Here is a 17,453-nt window from a genome sequence, read left to right on the forward strand (position 1 = left end):
TTCACTCATAACAGGACGATCACGTGTAAAGGATCTATGACTCACGTGAGATAATTATAATTTTTTGGTGTACAGAAGTTTGCGGAATGTTTGCAACAAAACCGTAAAGCGATGACCGAAAAACGTGATCCATCAACTTTGATAGGTCACGTTTCTGGTGACTTCCTGTATTGCAAAGATTCCGCAATCCTCTGTACTGACTACAGCAACCCTATAGATACAGAGGATTGCGGAATCTTTTTTTTTTTTTTTTTTACCCGGGCTTGATGGACTGCCCTTGCCTACCACCCCCAGCACATAAATGGCCTGTGCTGGACAAACCGGGACTTTCTTAGTCCACGGCAAACTGAGACTCTGCCCGAATCAGCTCCACAATTGGGGGAGTCTTAACATAGTGACCGATGGATGAGCGGGCTCCGCGGATGCATTGTATGGAGGACCGCAAGAGAGAAAAAGATAGACAGCACCTTAACCACCCCATGACAACAGAGTAATCATCGCCCCACTTGTTTGAAAGTTGATGAGCCAAGCGTTGATAAAAAACAGAAGCCTCATGAGCCAGACCACCAGAGGCAGACATTACCAGGGGGGTAAAAGAGGCATGCTCCTCCTCACGAATTCTCTGAGCATACGCACGTTTCTTAATGTTCTCGTGCCTCCGATAACAGGAGGCCAGTGATGAGGACGCATTAGAAGCAGCCAGAGGGTTGAACACCCGCACATCCACAAAACATCTTTCACTTCTTCCACCCCAAAAACCATTCATGGCGATGTCAAGACGGGCACCATCTTGGATATTGGCAGAAGCAGGGTAGTCCTGCTGTGAAACCGGCTGGAGCTCTGGTTCAACAGCTACCTGAGAGCATACTTCAGTCAACAGGGTAGCAGTTAGATCTCTGATCTCATTGTGTCGGATAGAAGGTAAGCCACCCTTGGGACAGGATAAAGCATGCTCCACTGAAAAGGAAGTCCCACATGCACAGTGAGCAGGAGTCCGCTGAGGAGACCACCCATAACGTAGTGCCACGGCATCGTGAAACGCGGACTTATGCAGTGCAAAGCCATGTTCCTGTAGGGGCCGGGTGGTAAGCCAGTTGGAGGCCCCTTTGGCTGAGGCTAGATCTAAAGCGCGTTGAGAGGAGGGATCTAAGTGGGTACGCAAACTGGAAGATCTATCCGAATAGTTGGAAGATTTGGAATTGCGGATTGCGGACTTGCGAGATAGCTGTTCTGTTTTAACAATAGCCGAATTGATACCCCGGTCCAGAATGAATTGTGAAAGAGGCTCAGCAATGTGACACGAGGCTGAATACTCCTCAGCTGCAATAAGAGTTGGGTTTATGATACCCAAACCACCATATCGAGGTGGAAGGGCAAATAATTTACGGATTGTGTCATTTGGTGGAGAGCAACCCATCAAAGTAGGGATAAGTACCAGCCGGATGTTGTCCTCAAGGGGTTGTAAAGCCTCTGATATGTTTGGAGTAGTGCGACAAAGGTAGAGCCAATGGCTTGACAAGCCATGAGTGAGAGCGGAATAAGCAGCATGCGGCTGAACTTGTGCGAACTTGGCAAGCCGTGTAATCTCTGCTGACCAACCAACAACCTTGTCCCTCACAAATTCCTGGACATAAGCGTTTGAACCAATGGCAGCCCCAAGGTAGGGACGGCCCGCAGAAGTAATTTGAACATCAGTATCTGAGAACAGAGTAGTAGCAATTGAATGGAACCTTTCCTTAGAAACTAACCAAGTTTTAGGAGCATTCACAAAATAGCCAAAAGCAGGTCCCTTAATACAGAGCTGGTTCCACCAGATGAGCAAGTCCTGTATACTGCCACAAGCACAAGCATCATCAGCATACCAGACCTGGTCCACTGTCCCATGAAGTTGATTGATTAAAGGCACTGTAGCAAGGGCATACATAGGCATAGCTAGTGGGTCTCCCTGTGTAGTACCCTCCTCTGATAAAATAACCTCCCCAGAAACAAGCAAAGAGGCTGGAGACCTATAAATATTGATCAGAATAGTGGAAAGTGGCGGGCACAGTTGTCTGATGTTGTGTAGAGCCACCAAACGGTTCAGCGAGTTAAAGGCATTGGAGGCGTCCACCAGCAACACAGCCTCAGTGCTTCCTTCCTCAAAAACCTTTCGGACAGCATGAACCGCAGCCTCCGCCCCAGAAAGTTGCCCCGCACAAAGTTGGTGTGAACCAGCTGCCTCCTGAATGTCATCCCGCAGGATGACCAGCACAGCCTTAGCAACAATACGTCTCATAACCTCGCACACACCAATAGGCCGCACCCCAGGATTTTTATCCAAAGCAATGAGGCGACACACCAAAAAAGGCGAGAGCAAATCTGGGGAGAGGAAAACAGTACATAAACGACGAGCAAATGAGGACATTGCAACACACAATTCACCTGAAGCAGAGTGGAATGAGGTACAAAGTCGACGCCAACCACGAGCGTCGATCCCAGAGGGTCCAGCCGCACCAGATGTTCGCAAAGCAGCAGACCTGATAACAGCAGCATTAAGAGAAGAGAATATAACAGGGTGTACGGATGGTGGGTCAGCCCAATGCTGTAGAAGACACTTAGGATCCAAAGGCTGAGCTGGAGGATGTTTAGCCCGCAGAACATCGCGAACACAATGGCCGGGAGAAGCAGAATCAGCTATCTCATCCAAGTTTAGAACTCCACCACGTTGGTAACCTGAGACTAATCGTAAAGCAGCCTTGGTTTTACCCTCAAACATTAGCTTAGAAAAGTTACGTACAAGTTGTGCCTCACTTAGTTTTGGTAAATGGCTCTTGAGACGACCCTGTATAGCTCCTCCCTCAGTAACCAGTTCAAGTAGATTCCCATCCTTCCACTGTTTCAGCCGCTGCTCCAATAGGAGAGTGTGATCCTTGTCCTTAGATGTGCGGCTTGGCTTCTGGAGCAGTAATATACAAACCACAACAATTGCCTTAAGGGCGACAGATTCCAGGGAAGAACCCTCACCTACAGCACGAAACAAACGAGCCAGTTCAAGTACAAAAGCCTTACCAGCTGAACCCCGTGGAACTGCAAAACTGTTTTTCTTCCAATGTATCACTTCCAAATAAACTTTATCCAATTCTGAGATAAAACAGCTTCCATCAAGATCCCCCCACTGAAAGTTAGGCTGAACCACAGGTTGAAAATCAGGTAGGTCAACACCTGACGAATTGTTCAATAGAATGTCGTTGGAGTTGTTAGAAGTCAAGCAGGGGGCGTTAGGTTCTTCCTCCTCGTCAACCTGCGCGACGGATGAGGGACTTTCCTCCCGGAGAATTGAACTCTGCGGATCCAAGCTGGCCCTCGAGCTAGCCTGGAGTGTCGCATTTGGTTCAAAATGGCAACGACGCCTGCGGAATCTTTGCAATACAAGTCACCAGAAACGTCACCTATCAAAGTTGGGTGACGCATTTCAAAGTTTCTCAGTTGGCGCTTTACAGTTTTGGTGCAAACATTCCGCAAACCTCACTATCATACAGTAAGAGACCTTGCGCGACAACAAAAACAAGCGAAATCACGTACACAAGATTTCGTCCAATCAAATCAATTCGTTTTTGAAGTTCAAACTAAGGTCGTAGATTCGCGATTCTTTCTATGTCTTATCTCGGGCCCGAGATAAGGCTATTCTTATCTAGAGCCCAGGATAAGCAAATCACGTGCGCTTAAACTGGGCCCGAGATAAGAAAGAATAATGTTACGAATCGCGTGCCATACACCTGCCCGCATGGTAATTTTAAAACCGCATGCAAATTTATTATTGCATTTGATAGTCGCGTGAACCAAATCAGTGTATTGCTACTGGCAGGGAGTTGTGTGGTCATGTCATTGGGATGAAGACTAGTGTCATTGGATAGGTGGACTCTGACGCGAGCTTCGGAAGTTATTTAGTGCATGGCTCCGCCTAGCAGTGATTATATAGCATGTGTCACCACGAGCATGACAAATGCCTTTCTGGCTGCGCACGCGGAAACACGAGGGGTCTGCAACACTTCGAATCTATAACCTTCTAGAGGTTTGAATCTATACAGTAAAATCTTTCAAATCACAACTAACCTTGAATCTAGCTCTCCTGAATCTAAGAAATAAGTGACTAGGAGTTAGCTAATGGGCTCCCTTTAATATCCTAGATTTTATCAATAATAGCCGCCCGCCCCGGTGCATCATGCATGGTGTTATCTGGGAAAGTTCGAGGCTGCCCAGGTCCAGTCATGGATTTTTTCTCCTTTCTCCACCTTTTCAAACACACTTTATGTAACAACTCTGGATAGGCTGTAGGACCAAGTGTCCTACAGACCTTCAGCACTTGTGCTGTAAAACCTTAATAAATAAACTAATGTCCTGGGCTCCATTTGGTTCCACAAGGGGTACTTTGGATAATAAGTCACTCTCTAGAGTTCCTATGGATATACGTACTTGAAATTGACAAGGAGAAAACATCCTGACCGCCTGGCAGACTCCTGTAAGTGTTCGAGCGTTAATCGGATGGCTGCAGGTTCGAGGCTGCCCAGGTCCAGTCATGGATTTTTTTCTCCTTTCTCCACCTTTTCAAACACACTTTATGTAACAACTCTGGATAGGCTGTAGGACCTAGTGTCCTACAGACCTTCAGCACTTGTGTTGTAAAGCCTTAATAAATAAATAAATAAAATAAATAAAAGAAGGAATTAACAATTGTTGGCCTAAAGATACCGCACGTGACGTCTTGTTGTGATGCAAGGTCTCCCTATAGAACTACTGTAAAGACTACTCTATTGAATTGAAAGTTCATACGTCATTCTGGTACAGAATGTATTCGCTAGGCGAAATAGTGCCGATAATTGGTGACTTACGCTATATACATACACCTATAGCCTAGCATTCGTGGGTGGTTTGGTATTGTTGATTCTCGGAGATCGAAATTTCACGGTGCGGACCCTAGCTATATAGCTATGTGTGTAGCTATGTTAGGGTCCGCAATCCGAAAAATCAACTTCTACAAATCAATCCCTCTACCATTGTGGGATATTCATTGTAGTATCCCATTGCTTGATCCACCGTGAAACCGGAGGCACGATTGTTGTCTTCACAGAAATATCATTTTCAGTATCTCACAAGATGCAAGGTTTATTTTTTAAATTTCGTGCTCCACACAAAGGACCGGATGAAACTTGCTACTTAGCCAAATCGTATCCAGAGTTGTTGTAGTTGAAAACTACGCACAGAAATAAGTTAATGATTTGCTGGGTGCCCGCACAGTAAAAACAAAGTAGTGAACGTCACTACTTTATGTAGTGACGTTCACTACTTTTAGATTCACTACAACGTAGTGAATTATCAAAGTAGTGAAGGTCACTACCAATGTAGTGACGTTCACTACATTTTAATTCACTACGTTGTAGTGAAATCATAATGTAGTGACGTTCACTACAAAAAGTAGTGACGTTCACTACATTTTAATTCACTACATTGTAGTGAAATCATAATGTAGTGACGTTCACTACAAAAAGTAGTGACGTTCACTACATTTTAATTCACTACATTGTAGTGAAATCATAATGTAGTGACGTTCACTACAAAAAGTAGTGACCTTCACTACATTTTAATTCACTACATTGTAGTGAAATCATAATGTAGTGACGGTCACTACAAAAAGTAGTGACCTTCACTACATTATAAATTTTTACTATACATCAATATAACAGCATGTTAAGAACACTGTTACTGTCAGTAACATTTAACATTGGTATATAAAGGACAGTTTCTGAGGTATCATAACAGACTATAAACCAAAATTGCAGGTTGATAGACTTCTTTAAATAAAATGTTACCTCTGAAAAATGACAACCTCTTTATAACAGTATGGTCACAAAGTGTCCACTAGAAGTATCATCTGCATATTTCACCACAACTATGTAAACTTGCTGTGTATTCACAGTAGTATAGGCTAAATGTAGCAAAACCAAACAAAATATCCGATTGTACATATGTGGGTGTGTGTGTGTGTGTGTGTGATAACACTGGAAAACAGCAGTCATGTATTGTAGCCTCAGATTTTCTATTGGTAGGGACTATACAGTACATTTGATAAATTTCTGATTTGAAGATTAAGATTCCCACCTGAAGCCATTTATTGAAGTGAAAAGGATGCTTATAAGAAGATACTATGAGTTTGCACATGCATGAAAGATCACATGACAACCTTTAGAAATTTGCAGGGGATATGGTATGGGATGCTGCTGTCAATGCTAAGGAGCTAGGATTTACTTCACAAAGGACTTTCATTCATTGATTAGGTTCAACATGTACTTCTGCAGGAACGTCAATGAAGTCTTTGCAGACATTCTACTAGGCTGTAGTAAGCCAAGTAAAAAAGTTTTGACTACTTTTCTGGACATGGGGAAACTAGGCAAATCTGATGTCAAACTGTACTCATAAATTTTAGTATGTAAATGCTATAAATACCTGCATTTATGAAACCACTAAACTTTCACGTTCATGTAATCAAAATGGTAAATGTAAAATATTATATAACATCAACTATACGTACTGTTAAGTTTAACAATGGAAATATACGTATAATGTACATACGTAACAAAAACACATCTTTGACCAGCTTCTGCATCTTTCATCCAGCAGCGGGCAGAACGAGTCTGTAAATGAAAAACAATATATCATGTACATGTATCTGGAAACATAGACATTTGTGAAATGTGCCTTGTTCTGTATTTATTAGGGATGAAAAAATTACTCGCTAAGGAAATTCACTCAGACAGTCTTTCTAGAATCCACTCAAACTAGCTCATTATGTCACACGACCATACAAATCCCCTTCTAGCCTGAGTATTCCTAGGGTTTGCAGGTCGAGACATGGTCGGGGTTTACATTGTCAGTGCTTACCCGGTAGGTGGGAAACTATAATTTTCAGTGATGCAAATCCCCACCTTGGCCAGGCAATAAGAATGTAAAGCTTCTCTAATTGCAAGTCCTGATTTTGACTTGAAAGGCAAGCCATGCAAATGGTAACCCAGAACCTTTGCATTATGCAATGTTTCAGAGTCTAACTGTTATGCTTTAATTTATAATACAAATACTGTATTGCCTTGAGTTATGCACCTATCAGTGTAATCCCTGACTATACCACTGATACGGGATGAGGTGGAGGCAAACAGGCTGTGTGAAATAGTTCACTTGTGAAGGTGGGTTGATATTTCCCTGGTTGAGAATATGTAGCTGACACAGATAGATAGTCTGGGCATGTGAAACTATGTTGGGTGGAGGTGCATGTGTGTAGAGTATTTTCTGTCCAGCTTTAGACTATAGAACAAGTGCCCGCAAACAACATATATGTGACCAGATTTGCGAAAGGGGGTCTTCCATACATCTAAATTACCAAATTTAATGACTCATAACCAGACCTCTTAACTATCACAATTTGGTCATGAGACGCATGATTTCAGCCTTCATATCACGACCACTTGTTGATCTCACGATTTCCAATAAAATTTTCTAAGGCACGCTAAATCTCCTTGATTTAAGCCCCAAAACGTCTTGTAGCAGGTGTCACGTGATCAGATAATTAGAATAGTGGGGTGCCTCTGTATTTTGAGCTGAAAATTTTGGCAGTTTCCCATACTTTTGAATGTGTCACAATCAAGTCACTTTGCTGCCAAACTCAATGAACTGACCCCTATTTAAAGGTGAAATCCTTTGAGAAAAGACTCAGTACACTGAAGAATTAGGTGAAATCCTACCAGTTGTGTTATTACAAATGTTTATTGCTTAATTTCAGTTGTTGTGAGACGTACTTGTGCGGAAAATCTGTGCTGAACACTAAATCCACAGCTGGATACTGATTACTCAAGAGATGGGAGGTGATTTCAACAACGAATCACTGGTGAGCCAGTACATCAGCTGAGTTGAAAGACTGATATCACGTGATTCAACGATGGAGCAAAATAGTAGGTTCTTGTCATATAGTAGGCTACACTATAGTATAGAGATATTATAAGCTGCAGTAAACAGCAGTACTGCGCTCACATAGCTAGCTAGTTGTGCCTTTTAAAACATTTTTTTGTTAAAACAAGTGTAACTATGTGCATGAGCCCCAGCACAAAGATGGTAGGCTTCACAGCTGCATGGGGATGGGTGGCTGGCTTTCTCACAACCAGATCTGCTTCCAGGTTGAGAGGTCTGTGATATCTTTAGACTAAAAAGGCTATTGATTAAAAAATTGGACAGTAGTGAGCACTAACATAGTTTAGTGGATGGACAAATTTTCAAGTTAATACATTCCTTGAGCAATGAGTTATGGACTTCTGAGTTCATAGAATTGGATGTGTGTGGAAGACCCCTTTTCATAAATCCAGTCACATACCGAGTAACCATTAATTATCTATGAAGGAACACACCTAACACTCACACTTAAGTTTCATGATGATTCTGTATAAGGCCACCCCATGTAGTTTCCCATCATCCGTCCAGCATCATCATAACTTAATATATGCACTCTCATAGCGTATTCATTTACATGTACTTTTGATATGTACTTTCATAGTGTATTCATATTAGTAATAATGTACAGTACTCATGTAAACTTCACACTAACGTATTTTAAGGAATATACAGGATTTTACGCTACATAGTATATACTACGTAAATAAACCACATATAGTCTAAAATTATAGTACCTTAACATCTAAGATAATAATGCTGATTATCTGGTGATGTTTTTAAATACAACGTAGCCACCCTGAAGACACATCCTTTGCCAGCTTCTTTCCAAGTTCCAACTTCTTTTTTATCTTTCATCACGCAGTGGCCATTACAGATCTGCAATAGAAAACAATACTTTAAACTGAAAAGATATAATGAAATAATTGCACATATTTTGTGACTTTGCGTATGTGATTGGCTGAGCAAAGACCGGTTATTTTCGCCCATTCCTTGGATTCTATTTTATTGCTTCTCCGTTATCTATAGTAACAAAAGGAGTGGACAAAGAAGAAGACCATTCCAACAATGAAGTGACCATGGTAAACTTAATTTTTACCGCATCACCCATAACTCACATGGCTTCTGATGTATATACATGAAATAAAGATTGTCTTACTCCCCATGAAAAGGCAAATCTGATGGTTTATATAGGTTTTATTGATTCGTGCTTTGTTTCAGTACATAAAAACTAAAACATGCATAATTTTTTATGTATATAGCATGCATATTTTTATACTCAATACTTTTTTACTACAAAATAGAACCATACAAAAACAGCTGGTTTTCGCTCACTATTATAACTGTGGATAATCGACTCTGCTATATCTGATTACTAGAGATCCATTAGCTACAGTATTAAGTAACTCTTGATACCTCCAAGTTTACCCTTAAAGCTTCTGAGAAAGCTGGTACGTGTCTCAGTGACACTATCATTTGGCAGTGTTTCATGTAGGGTTGGTGGTGAGAGTATTCATGGCAGCAGGAAATCACATCTTATATGCATAATTCAATTATTTGTGAATGGTTATCGCTATCATACAGAAGCGATCACGGAATTGAATTGAATATAAGCCGATGGCATATAACAGGTTTAGCATCATCCTGTTTCTTGCAGTATTGAAATGTTAAATATTTGCTCAGCACTTGCATTTACTGGAAGTGATACAATACAGACTGGAAATACGGCTGGTCAAGTATAAACACAGGGGCAGATCCAGGGAGTTCAAAGGGTTCCATGGAACCTCATTCTGGAAATTCCCCATGCTAAATCCGCCATTGCTTTGGTTCCATTCCAAGAAGCCAAAATGCTCCACATGGCTCTCTATAAATTCTCTCTTGAAAAGCACCCTAGTGATATGACTATGGTTGACAGTCACACAGTAAACAATGAAGGTGCAAGATACTCTAATAGAGCATACCAATACTACAAGAACAATGGCTGGTCTCCGTAGTCAAGCGATGAATAGATGTTTGGTTCCCCTTTTGCATTGGTCCCATCAGCAGCATATGGAGAATATAGTAATTGTTTAAACAGAACGACTTCAGAATTTACTTCTGGGGGCCGCACAATGTAAGGATTCCACCCATACCCTACTAGAAAGAGTACTACCCTGGCAGCACCCACTCCTTCACAAAAAGAGGAAGGGTCTGGTCACTCTCACTATAGCATTACAGAGTTGCAACTATGGAAGATAATTAAACAATGAGATCACAATGGCAGCAAGAATGGCATGTTTAACAACCATACGAAGTAAGCATAGTTATAGGTTAAACAAACTCAACCAAAAAGCACAACCAAAAAATAGTTTTTATATTGATTAGGCATCACGAGTACATCAGCTCCAACTACATGGCCCTCTACCTCCATCTTTTGTTCTTTTAAAGAACACCCTATTGTTGACTACAAGCAGCCATTACATCTTCACAAAACATATTACATAATTCCAAGAGCTATTATTAACTCTTGATAATTCTATAGTATCAATGCATGATAACTTAAAAAAAATTGTGAATACCAACAACATAATCTGATTGGCACAGCCTGTTTTCTGTAACATGCTACTGATTTGAATGCTAGAGTAACCGGACCAGGATGGGTACCGGCACATTATACAGTAACTGAATTAAAATAACTTGACCAGAAATGAAAATCTTCCAGCACTTGCAAAGTCGAGGCTTCATATTCTGGGAATGGCATTACAAGACCAGTGAGCTCTTTAGGATGTCTTTGGAGTGAGCTCCATAAAAAAAGTTATCACAAAATGATCTCAGTAGTATTTCTGACCCTTTAAAGAACTCTTAGATAACAAGGGAAGAACAAAAATTTTGGTCTCAACAGTTATGGTTAATACATTTTTTACCTCTGAAAGAGGAAAACCTGCAAAAAATGGATAAAAATTCTGGGTCCCAAAATGTCCAAAATAGCACATGAATAAATAGTACATGAAATCAGTCAATAGTGAGGACAAACCTTTCCATAAATATTAATTGAGGTCTGGCTGACATTGACCACAGTTGCAGGTCGCACAGTGGACTGGCAGCTAGTATCCTAATTAATGCCTGCACATCCACAAACTTTGGCACAGTCGCAATGTGTCATTGGGTTCAGAAAAGAAAAGAATGCCATAAATTCATTTTCCAGGTCAGTAGTCTGGCCATGCAAGTATATATATAATAATAATAGTGAGAGACTATTGACCCCGGGCCATCAATAAATAATGTCAGTAGTATATAGACCCTTTGCAGGTGAGCTGCTGCCATAGCAACATTCACCATTTTGGAGTACAACCTGATTTGCAACCCTGATAGCCAGTGTTGGGCAAGTTACTGTGTAAAAGTAACTAGTTACATATTACATGCAACTGAACTATTTAGTTACAGTTACATATTACTCATAAAATAAAGTTACTATAATAATATTACATATTATATTACTTTGTGTCCACAGCCTTAAGCTGTCACGTGTGAAACTACCACTTTATCACGTGACATGATTGCGTTGTTGGAAAATGTGCAAATCTTGGTTTTAAGTAAGAAGCTGGTGAATAAGCTTCATTCAGTAGGCTTCGTTACTTCGTTGTGGCTAGGCATTACTCAGAGGACAATGAACGAGATTAGTAACTTCGTTACTTGTAGTAATAATATTACGTAATATTACAGTAACTATATTACATAGGTAACGCGTTACATTTGTAAGCAAAGTAACTTGAGTTATATTACTCGTTTTTATAACGTATTTTGTTATATTTAGTTACCACAAAAGTAATAATATTACGTAACGCGCTACTAATGTAACGTGTTACTCCCAACACTGCTGATAGCATAGGGGAGAGTGTACGTTTAATCTACATGGTCAACCTTTGCTGTGGAATGCAGGAGAAGCAGCCCTAGGTATTGTTTTACTCTTATGAAAAGCAATGCTATCAGGTTTGCAAAACTGGTTGTACTCCAAGATGGCGGATGCTGCTATGGCAGCAGCTCACCTGCGAAGGGTCTATAGCCATACCAGGGATGGCGATGACCAGGGTTAGAGCCCTGGTAATCAGTCAAAGCACCGGTAATTTGTCAGTGTAAAGTGCTATTAGCCCTGGTAATAACATCTTAAAACCTTCGTAATTATGAAAGGCTGGCCATAGACAGTATATTGTACGTAGAATATACTATCTATGGGCTGGCTAACGCCCATTAATTCAAATGTGTGTTTACAGTTACAGCTTGTTTACTTACGATTTTAAACAGACTAATCAGGAACGGTTGATTACAGACGATAAACACTATAGATCTTCAGATACAGACTGCATAGCACTAAGCAGTAGCACCAGAGGTAGCACCTCGAGTAGCATCATGTCAAGGAAACTCTAAATAATGCCACATAAAATTGATGACGTCATCTACTTGGTAACATCGTTGCTCACTTAGTTACGTGCTGTAGAAGTCGTGTAAGTGGAAGACTAATAATTGTTCTTTTACTTCTGTTTTCTATTGACTAGGGACTGTTTCGTAACTGTGACGTGCGGTCAGGTGGCCGCAGAGTGGTCTCTCGAGTCAACTGAGTAGGCTAGGCAGCTTAGCACTGCGTACCTAGTAGCTGTTGCATTTAGCAAGTGGTTAACAATTCAGAAAAGTAAGTCTTAAATTGTAATTATTTGTTTTACACTTTTGCACACGTAGACTACCCCAGCCTGCGAAGTTGGCTGCCCGCCAATTTCCCGGCGCCGGCACTGTAGTACCAGAGCCGAGAGGTGATGAAGTTTGGGGCTTTCATTTTAATATACCATAAGGTATAGCACATAGTAACTGAATTGAGTGATGGAGTACTGACACTTATGGTGTGACTGGCGGTTACTTACAAACTGGATTGTCACAGTGTACACTGACGTATTTTAGCTTTCTGACATACCTGAGCTTCACGGTTTTACCACTACTAGCTAATCACTTTTTTTTTGTTTTCTGTATGTATGCATGTTTGTCAGTTTTGTTCTTGTATTTACCTTGCCGTTCCCACGCAGATCTTTTACTACGATCTGATTGTGGTTGCATGAGACCGAGGTCGCACATACTGTAAGCTAACTCTAATTGTGTTTTCTCATTTATAATAATGATGGTTCTCTCTCCATGCAGTAGCCGATTGATATTCATTGCAGTGGTGTATACCTGTGGGGTACTGCTGTGTGTCTGCAAGTGTTTAAGGTTTGTAGCTTTAAACAACCATTCTGCAGTTAAAATGTTGTTTGGCAGTTTAGGTAATACTGACTTTCCATTGGTAGCAGTTTTAAACAGGTAAATGCTTTAGCTTATTACATTGGAGATTGTTTACGATCTTTGTTTCTTGATATAGCGAATACTGCAAGACTAGCAAATGAAACAATTTGCTATCACTATACTGTGGTTACTAATAGGAACTGATCTAATATATCAGATGGTTATACCATGCACCCATCCCTTACGCACAGTTGTGCAATAGTTGGTAAGTGCATATATGTTTATCTCATATTACATATCAACAATTATTTTATCACAGCATAAATCATGTACATCTGCTCTATTGTAGCTATGCTGGTAAGATTTATTTAGCTACCATAGTTTGTATTATATTGTTATATCTTGCAGTTCAATGAGAAAACTTGCAATATACACTGCACAGTATCTGATGCATCTTTGCTGCTGCAGAATCTTCTCACAAGAAATTTCTGGACTAACATGTATGCACCTATACAAAAAAACTGACATTTTGTATACATGTATTTTTACTTGTATGCAGTATTGTTTTTAATGGAATTCTATGGTGCATGAATGCATAAACTGGATGCAAATGCGATGTAGTGAAATCACCGCAAATAAGTAGTGACGTTCACTGTAAAACAGTAGTGAAGTTCACTACTAATGGCACTGCAAGTAGTGACGTTCACTACAGTTGGTAGTGACGTTCACTACAATTAGTAGTGACGTTCACTACTTTTTTGTAGTGACGTTCACTACAAAAAAGTAGTGAACGTCACTACACAAAAATAGTGAGTATTGTGGCAGAGATTTCACTACTAATTAGTAGTGACGTTCACTACTTTGTTTTTACTGTGCGGCACAGGGTTGCTTTCTTTGAAAAAACACAGACAAAGAAATACGAAGTTTCGAATTCAAACTGTCCTACCACCCAGGGCAAGAGAAGCCAACTATTCCTCATAGTGTTTCGATACGGTTGGGTGCATAGTCTGTTTATGCTGTTAGTTTGGAAAAGATCTGAGACTTCTCACCATCTGGGCGACGAGCGTCAAAATTTTCTGCAGCATCAAAGAATTGTGTCACTCTTTCTAGCCATTTCCAGCGCTTCTGCAGCCACAACAATCATCAATTATAGACTAAAACTATGGAAAAAGATGTCCCTGAACGTTTGGTAATAGCGGTTGTCAATTATTGTTTCATCCACAGCTTCCACGCCTCGCTCTAAGCTATGCATCAAGGGAGGCAGCAAAATCGTCCAAATTTGACTTCACCTCTCACGCTCCACAACAGCTTCAAGTTTTCACTAGATCACCCTACATCACCATTATGCTTCAAAACATCCCAAAACAAACCGAAAAATGTACAATTTTTGATTCGAGCTGGGTGGAGCTCCTGGTGAGCTGCTGGTATACTGCATCATATGAAATCACAGAAATACCAACTACTACTACTACCAAACGTTTTGAACCATCTTTTATCATCATTCTAAACAAAACTAAGTGACCAGTGTGGCATCAGAAGTACTGGAAAGCACTTTGGTACCATTGAGAGAATCCCTTGAAATGACGCACGAAAATTTTGACGTTCTTCACCCAGATGGTGAGAAGTCTCAGATCCTTTCCAGACTAACAGCATAGACAGACTATGCATCCAACCTTATCACATCACTATGAGGAAGAGTTGGCTTTTCTTATCTTGGCTGGTAGGGCAGTTTGAATTTGAAAATTTATGTTTTGTTTTCTGCTTCTTGAGAGAAAGCAACCCTGTGCCGGTAACCCGGTGAATCATTTGCTTATTACTGTGCGTACTTTTTAACTACATTAACTCTAGATAATATCTAGCTAAGCAGCAAGTTCTATCCTGTTCTTTGTGTGGAGCACGAAATTTTAAAAATAATTTTTGTATCTCACGAAATACTAAAATCGATAGTTCTGTGAAGACAACAATCGTGCCTCCGGTTTCATGGTGGATCTAACAATGGGATACTACAATTAACATCCCACAATGGTAAGGGGATTGATTTGTGAAAGTTGATTTTTCGGATTGCGGACCCTATAGGCTATGTCTATGCTATATGTACACATATATAAGAACTAGCTTACCCCTACTTCTGAGGCACATCTGTATACCATCTGCAGGACGGTATGAGCGCACGAATCAGCACACAAAGTGGTTGCATCGGCGTTAGAGATGGTCGATGAATCTAAAAGTGCAGCACGGACTCTGGTCCAGGTCGTGTTGCATGCACTCATACTCCCCAATACTGTTCTAGCATCAGCGCATGACATTATTGGGCTTTGGCCATGAGCAATACCAACTAGAATTAATGCAAGAACCAATTGTTGGATCATCCTGGCTAGTTAGCTAATAGACGCAATTAGAACAATTTGTAAGCTGCGATTTTAGCATGACTTTTAGATTCGTAGCTACCTCTATATGTAGGTCAATGCGGTTGCATGCATGCATGCATGCATGCCTCTCACATTAAACCTTGGTTGCGTAACAGTAATGAGTTAACATTGAAATGAAAAAAATTTTGGTCTGCAATCCGCAGTATTCAGTATGTACATGTTGAGAAATAACTATGTATATGATTAGTTTGTAGCAGTGTAAGACAAAAGCAAATGTTAGCCTCTCACAATATTTTATATTGTGCGCACATATATAATATACATATAGTACATGCAGCAATATGTTAACTTTACATATACATATACTTCAACTGGTATTCCATTCTTGGATGGCTATAATCTACATGGTTTTGTATGTGCATGCGTGCGTGCACATGTGTGTATGCATGCATGTAGTACTATCCCAGTAAAGGCATACTTCAAAAGAATTTACATGGGCAATATGGTATAGTTATTGTCCAGTAAAATATTAAACACCAAAAAACTATGATGTACAATATTGGCAATTTAAAGGTAATGCGGTATCAGCATAATTATGTTTATGCAAGCTGAATATGAACCATATACATCAAAGTGCCTATAGCATATTACTTGGATATAAGCCAGTTATATTACAGCAGTTATAGATATTAATAGTGGTTAATAGTCACGGAGTCCTTACCACTATATGAAGCCATATACATCATGCAATGTACTAATAGTCTTTACTTGGATATAAGCCAGTTATATCACAGAAGTTGAAGAATATCTTAATTATTAACACTTGTCCTTGGCTTCACCTCAGACTGGTGTCAGTAACAAAGATATTCTGCAATATAACTATAACATCTTGCAGTTTAGAGCATGGATGTTATGTTGCATGGAAGTCATCAGGGCATGGCTAGCAGCATGTATAAACAAACATGCTGAACCTATAGTGACCACAAGAATTAATTGAGCTCTAAATCTATTAATAACTTAATGTTTATTGCTAGGCACATAATGTTGCCATACACCTGTGTACACTCCACAACCACATTCATTAAGTTTTGTGTGGTCTCTTTACACTACACATATATCATCATGAGCAATAAATAAGATCTACTTAATACATAAACAGTTAACATGCATGCACACATGATTTAATTGTTAGTTTGTAAACCACAATAGTAAGTCTAATTCAAAACATACTTTTAAAGGTGGAATTCCATGCTGCTAAACATAAAGAAGGTAGTTATGGCCTGCAATGATCATAAATTTTATTTTCTCAAGCAAAATCTAGTGATTGCACAAATAATATGATGTAGAATAGTTGCAGATTGTGAATTGCATGCAATATTAGTAAATATGTAAGAGAAACTACAGTGTAGCTGATGAATTGTGGATGTCAGCAACATCATACCCAAGTTTTTGTCCACAGTGTAAACGGTGCCACCACAATGATATGTTACTATAAATATTCCATACCTTATACAGTGTAACCACAATGAAAGCATCTTATCATTACAGCCACACCCAATCTTTGAGCTAAGTCACACCTTATATTTGGATCCCAGCCACACCCCTATTTGAATATAGTGACACCCTATCTTTGGATTGACTGCACTTTCTATAATATACCACCATAAGAATATCTACATCCCATATTAGTAGCTACATTGCGGGGTATACTCCTGCACCAATTCTCATATATATTGTCAAAAGCTACTAAGCAGTTTGCCACAATTCTCCATGGGATATATATGTAATGATACTATACACATGATGTATTATCAGAATACATTACATATAAAAAGTATCATCAACACAATCATGTTGCATTATAGATGAAAA

At 40.0% G+C, this 17,453-nt stretch overlaps 1 protein-coding gene and 2 long non-coding RNA genes across 4 annotated transcripts; 1 reads left to right on the forward strand and 2 right to left on the reverse strand.

The window, feature by feature from the left end:
- Window positions 1-260: 260 nt before the first annotated feature.
- On the reverse strand, window positions 261-3,494 carry LOC136248466 (uncharacterized). Its single transcript, XM_066040245.1, has 3 exons — window positions 3,478-3,494; window positions 2,422-3,398; window positions 261-2,358 (listed from the first exon to the last, which is right to left on the reverse strand). Exons 1-3 carry the CDS (start codon window positions 3,492-3,494, stop codon window positions 332-334), a joined length of 3,021 nt encoding a protein of 1,006 aa, XP_065896317.1. The 3' UTR covers window positions 261-331.
- Window positions 3,495-6,317: 2,823 nt separating this feature from the next.
- On the reverse strand, window positions 6,318-12,391 carry LOC136250746 (uncharacterized). The gene is made up of 3 exons (XR_010698702.1): window positions 12,238-12,391; window positions 8,706-8,847; window positions 6,318-6,668 (listed from the first exon to the last, which is right to left on the reverse strand). It is a non-coding gene; the product is annotated as an uncharacterized lncRNA (long non-coding RNA).
- On the forward strand, window positions 12,283-13,812 carry LOC136250745 (uncharacterized). Of its 2 annotated transcripts, none has more exons than XR_010698700.1 (9): window positions 12,283-12,449; window positions 12,501-12,634; window positions 12,682-12,791; window positions 13,020-13,071; window positions 13,132-13,200; window positions 13,249-13,290; window positions 13,349-13,477; window positions 13,532-13,569; window positions 13,621-13,812. It is a non-coding gene; the product is annotated as an uncharacterized lncRNA (long non-coding RNA). The 2 variants fall into 2 exon arrangements; XR_010698701.1 differs by having other exon boundaries at window positions 13,254-13,290.
- Window positions 13,813-17,453: the final 3,641 nt, after the last annotated feature.

Source organism: Dysidea avara, chromosome 3, assembly GCF_963678975.1.
Source record: "Dysidea avara chromosome 3, odDysAvar1.4, whole genome shotgun sequence".
Taxonomy (NCBI): Eukaryota; Metazoa; Porifera; class Demospongiae; order Dictyoceratida; family Dysideidae; genus Dysidea; species Dysidea avara.

Coding starts and splice junctions, on each gene's coding strand:
- LOC136248466 (XM_066040245.1), bottom strand. Junction 2,359..2,421: donor CTCATTCCACTCTGCTTCAG/GTGAATTGTGTG, acceptor TCCTCTCCCCAG/ATTTGCTCTCGCCTTTTTTG.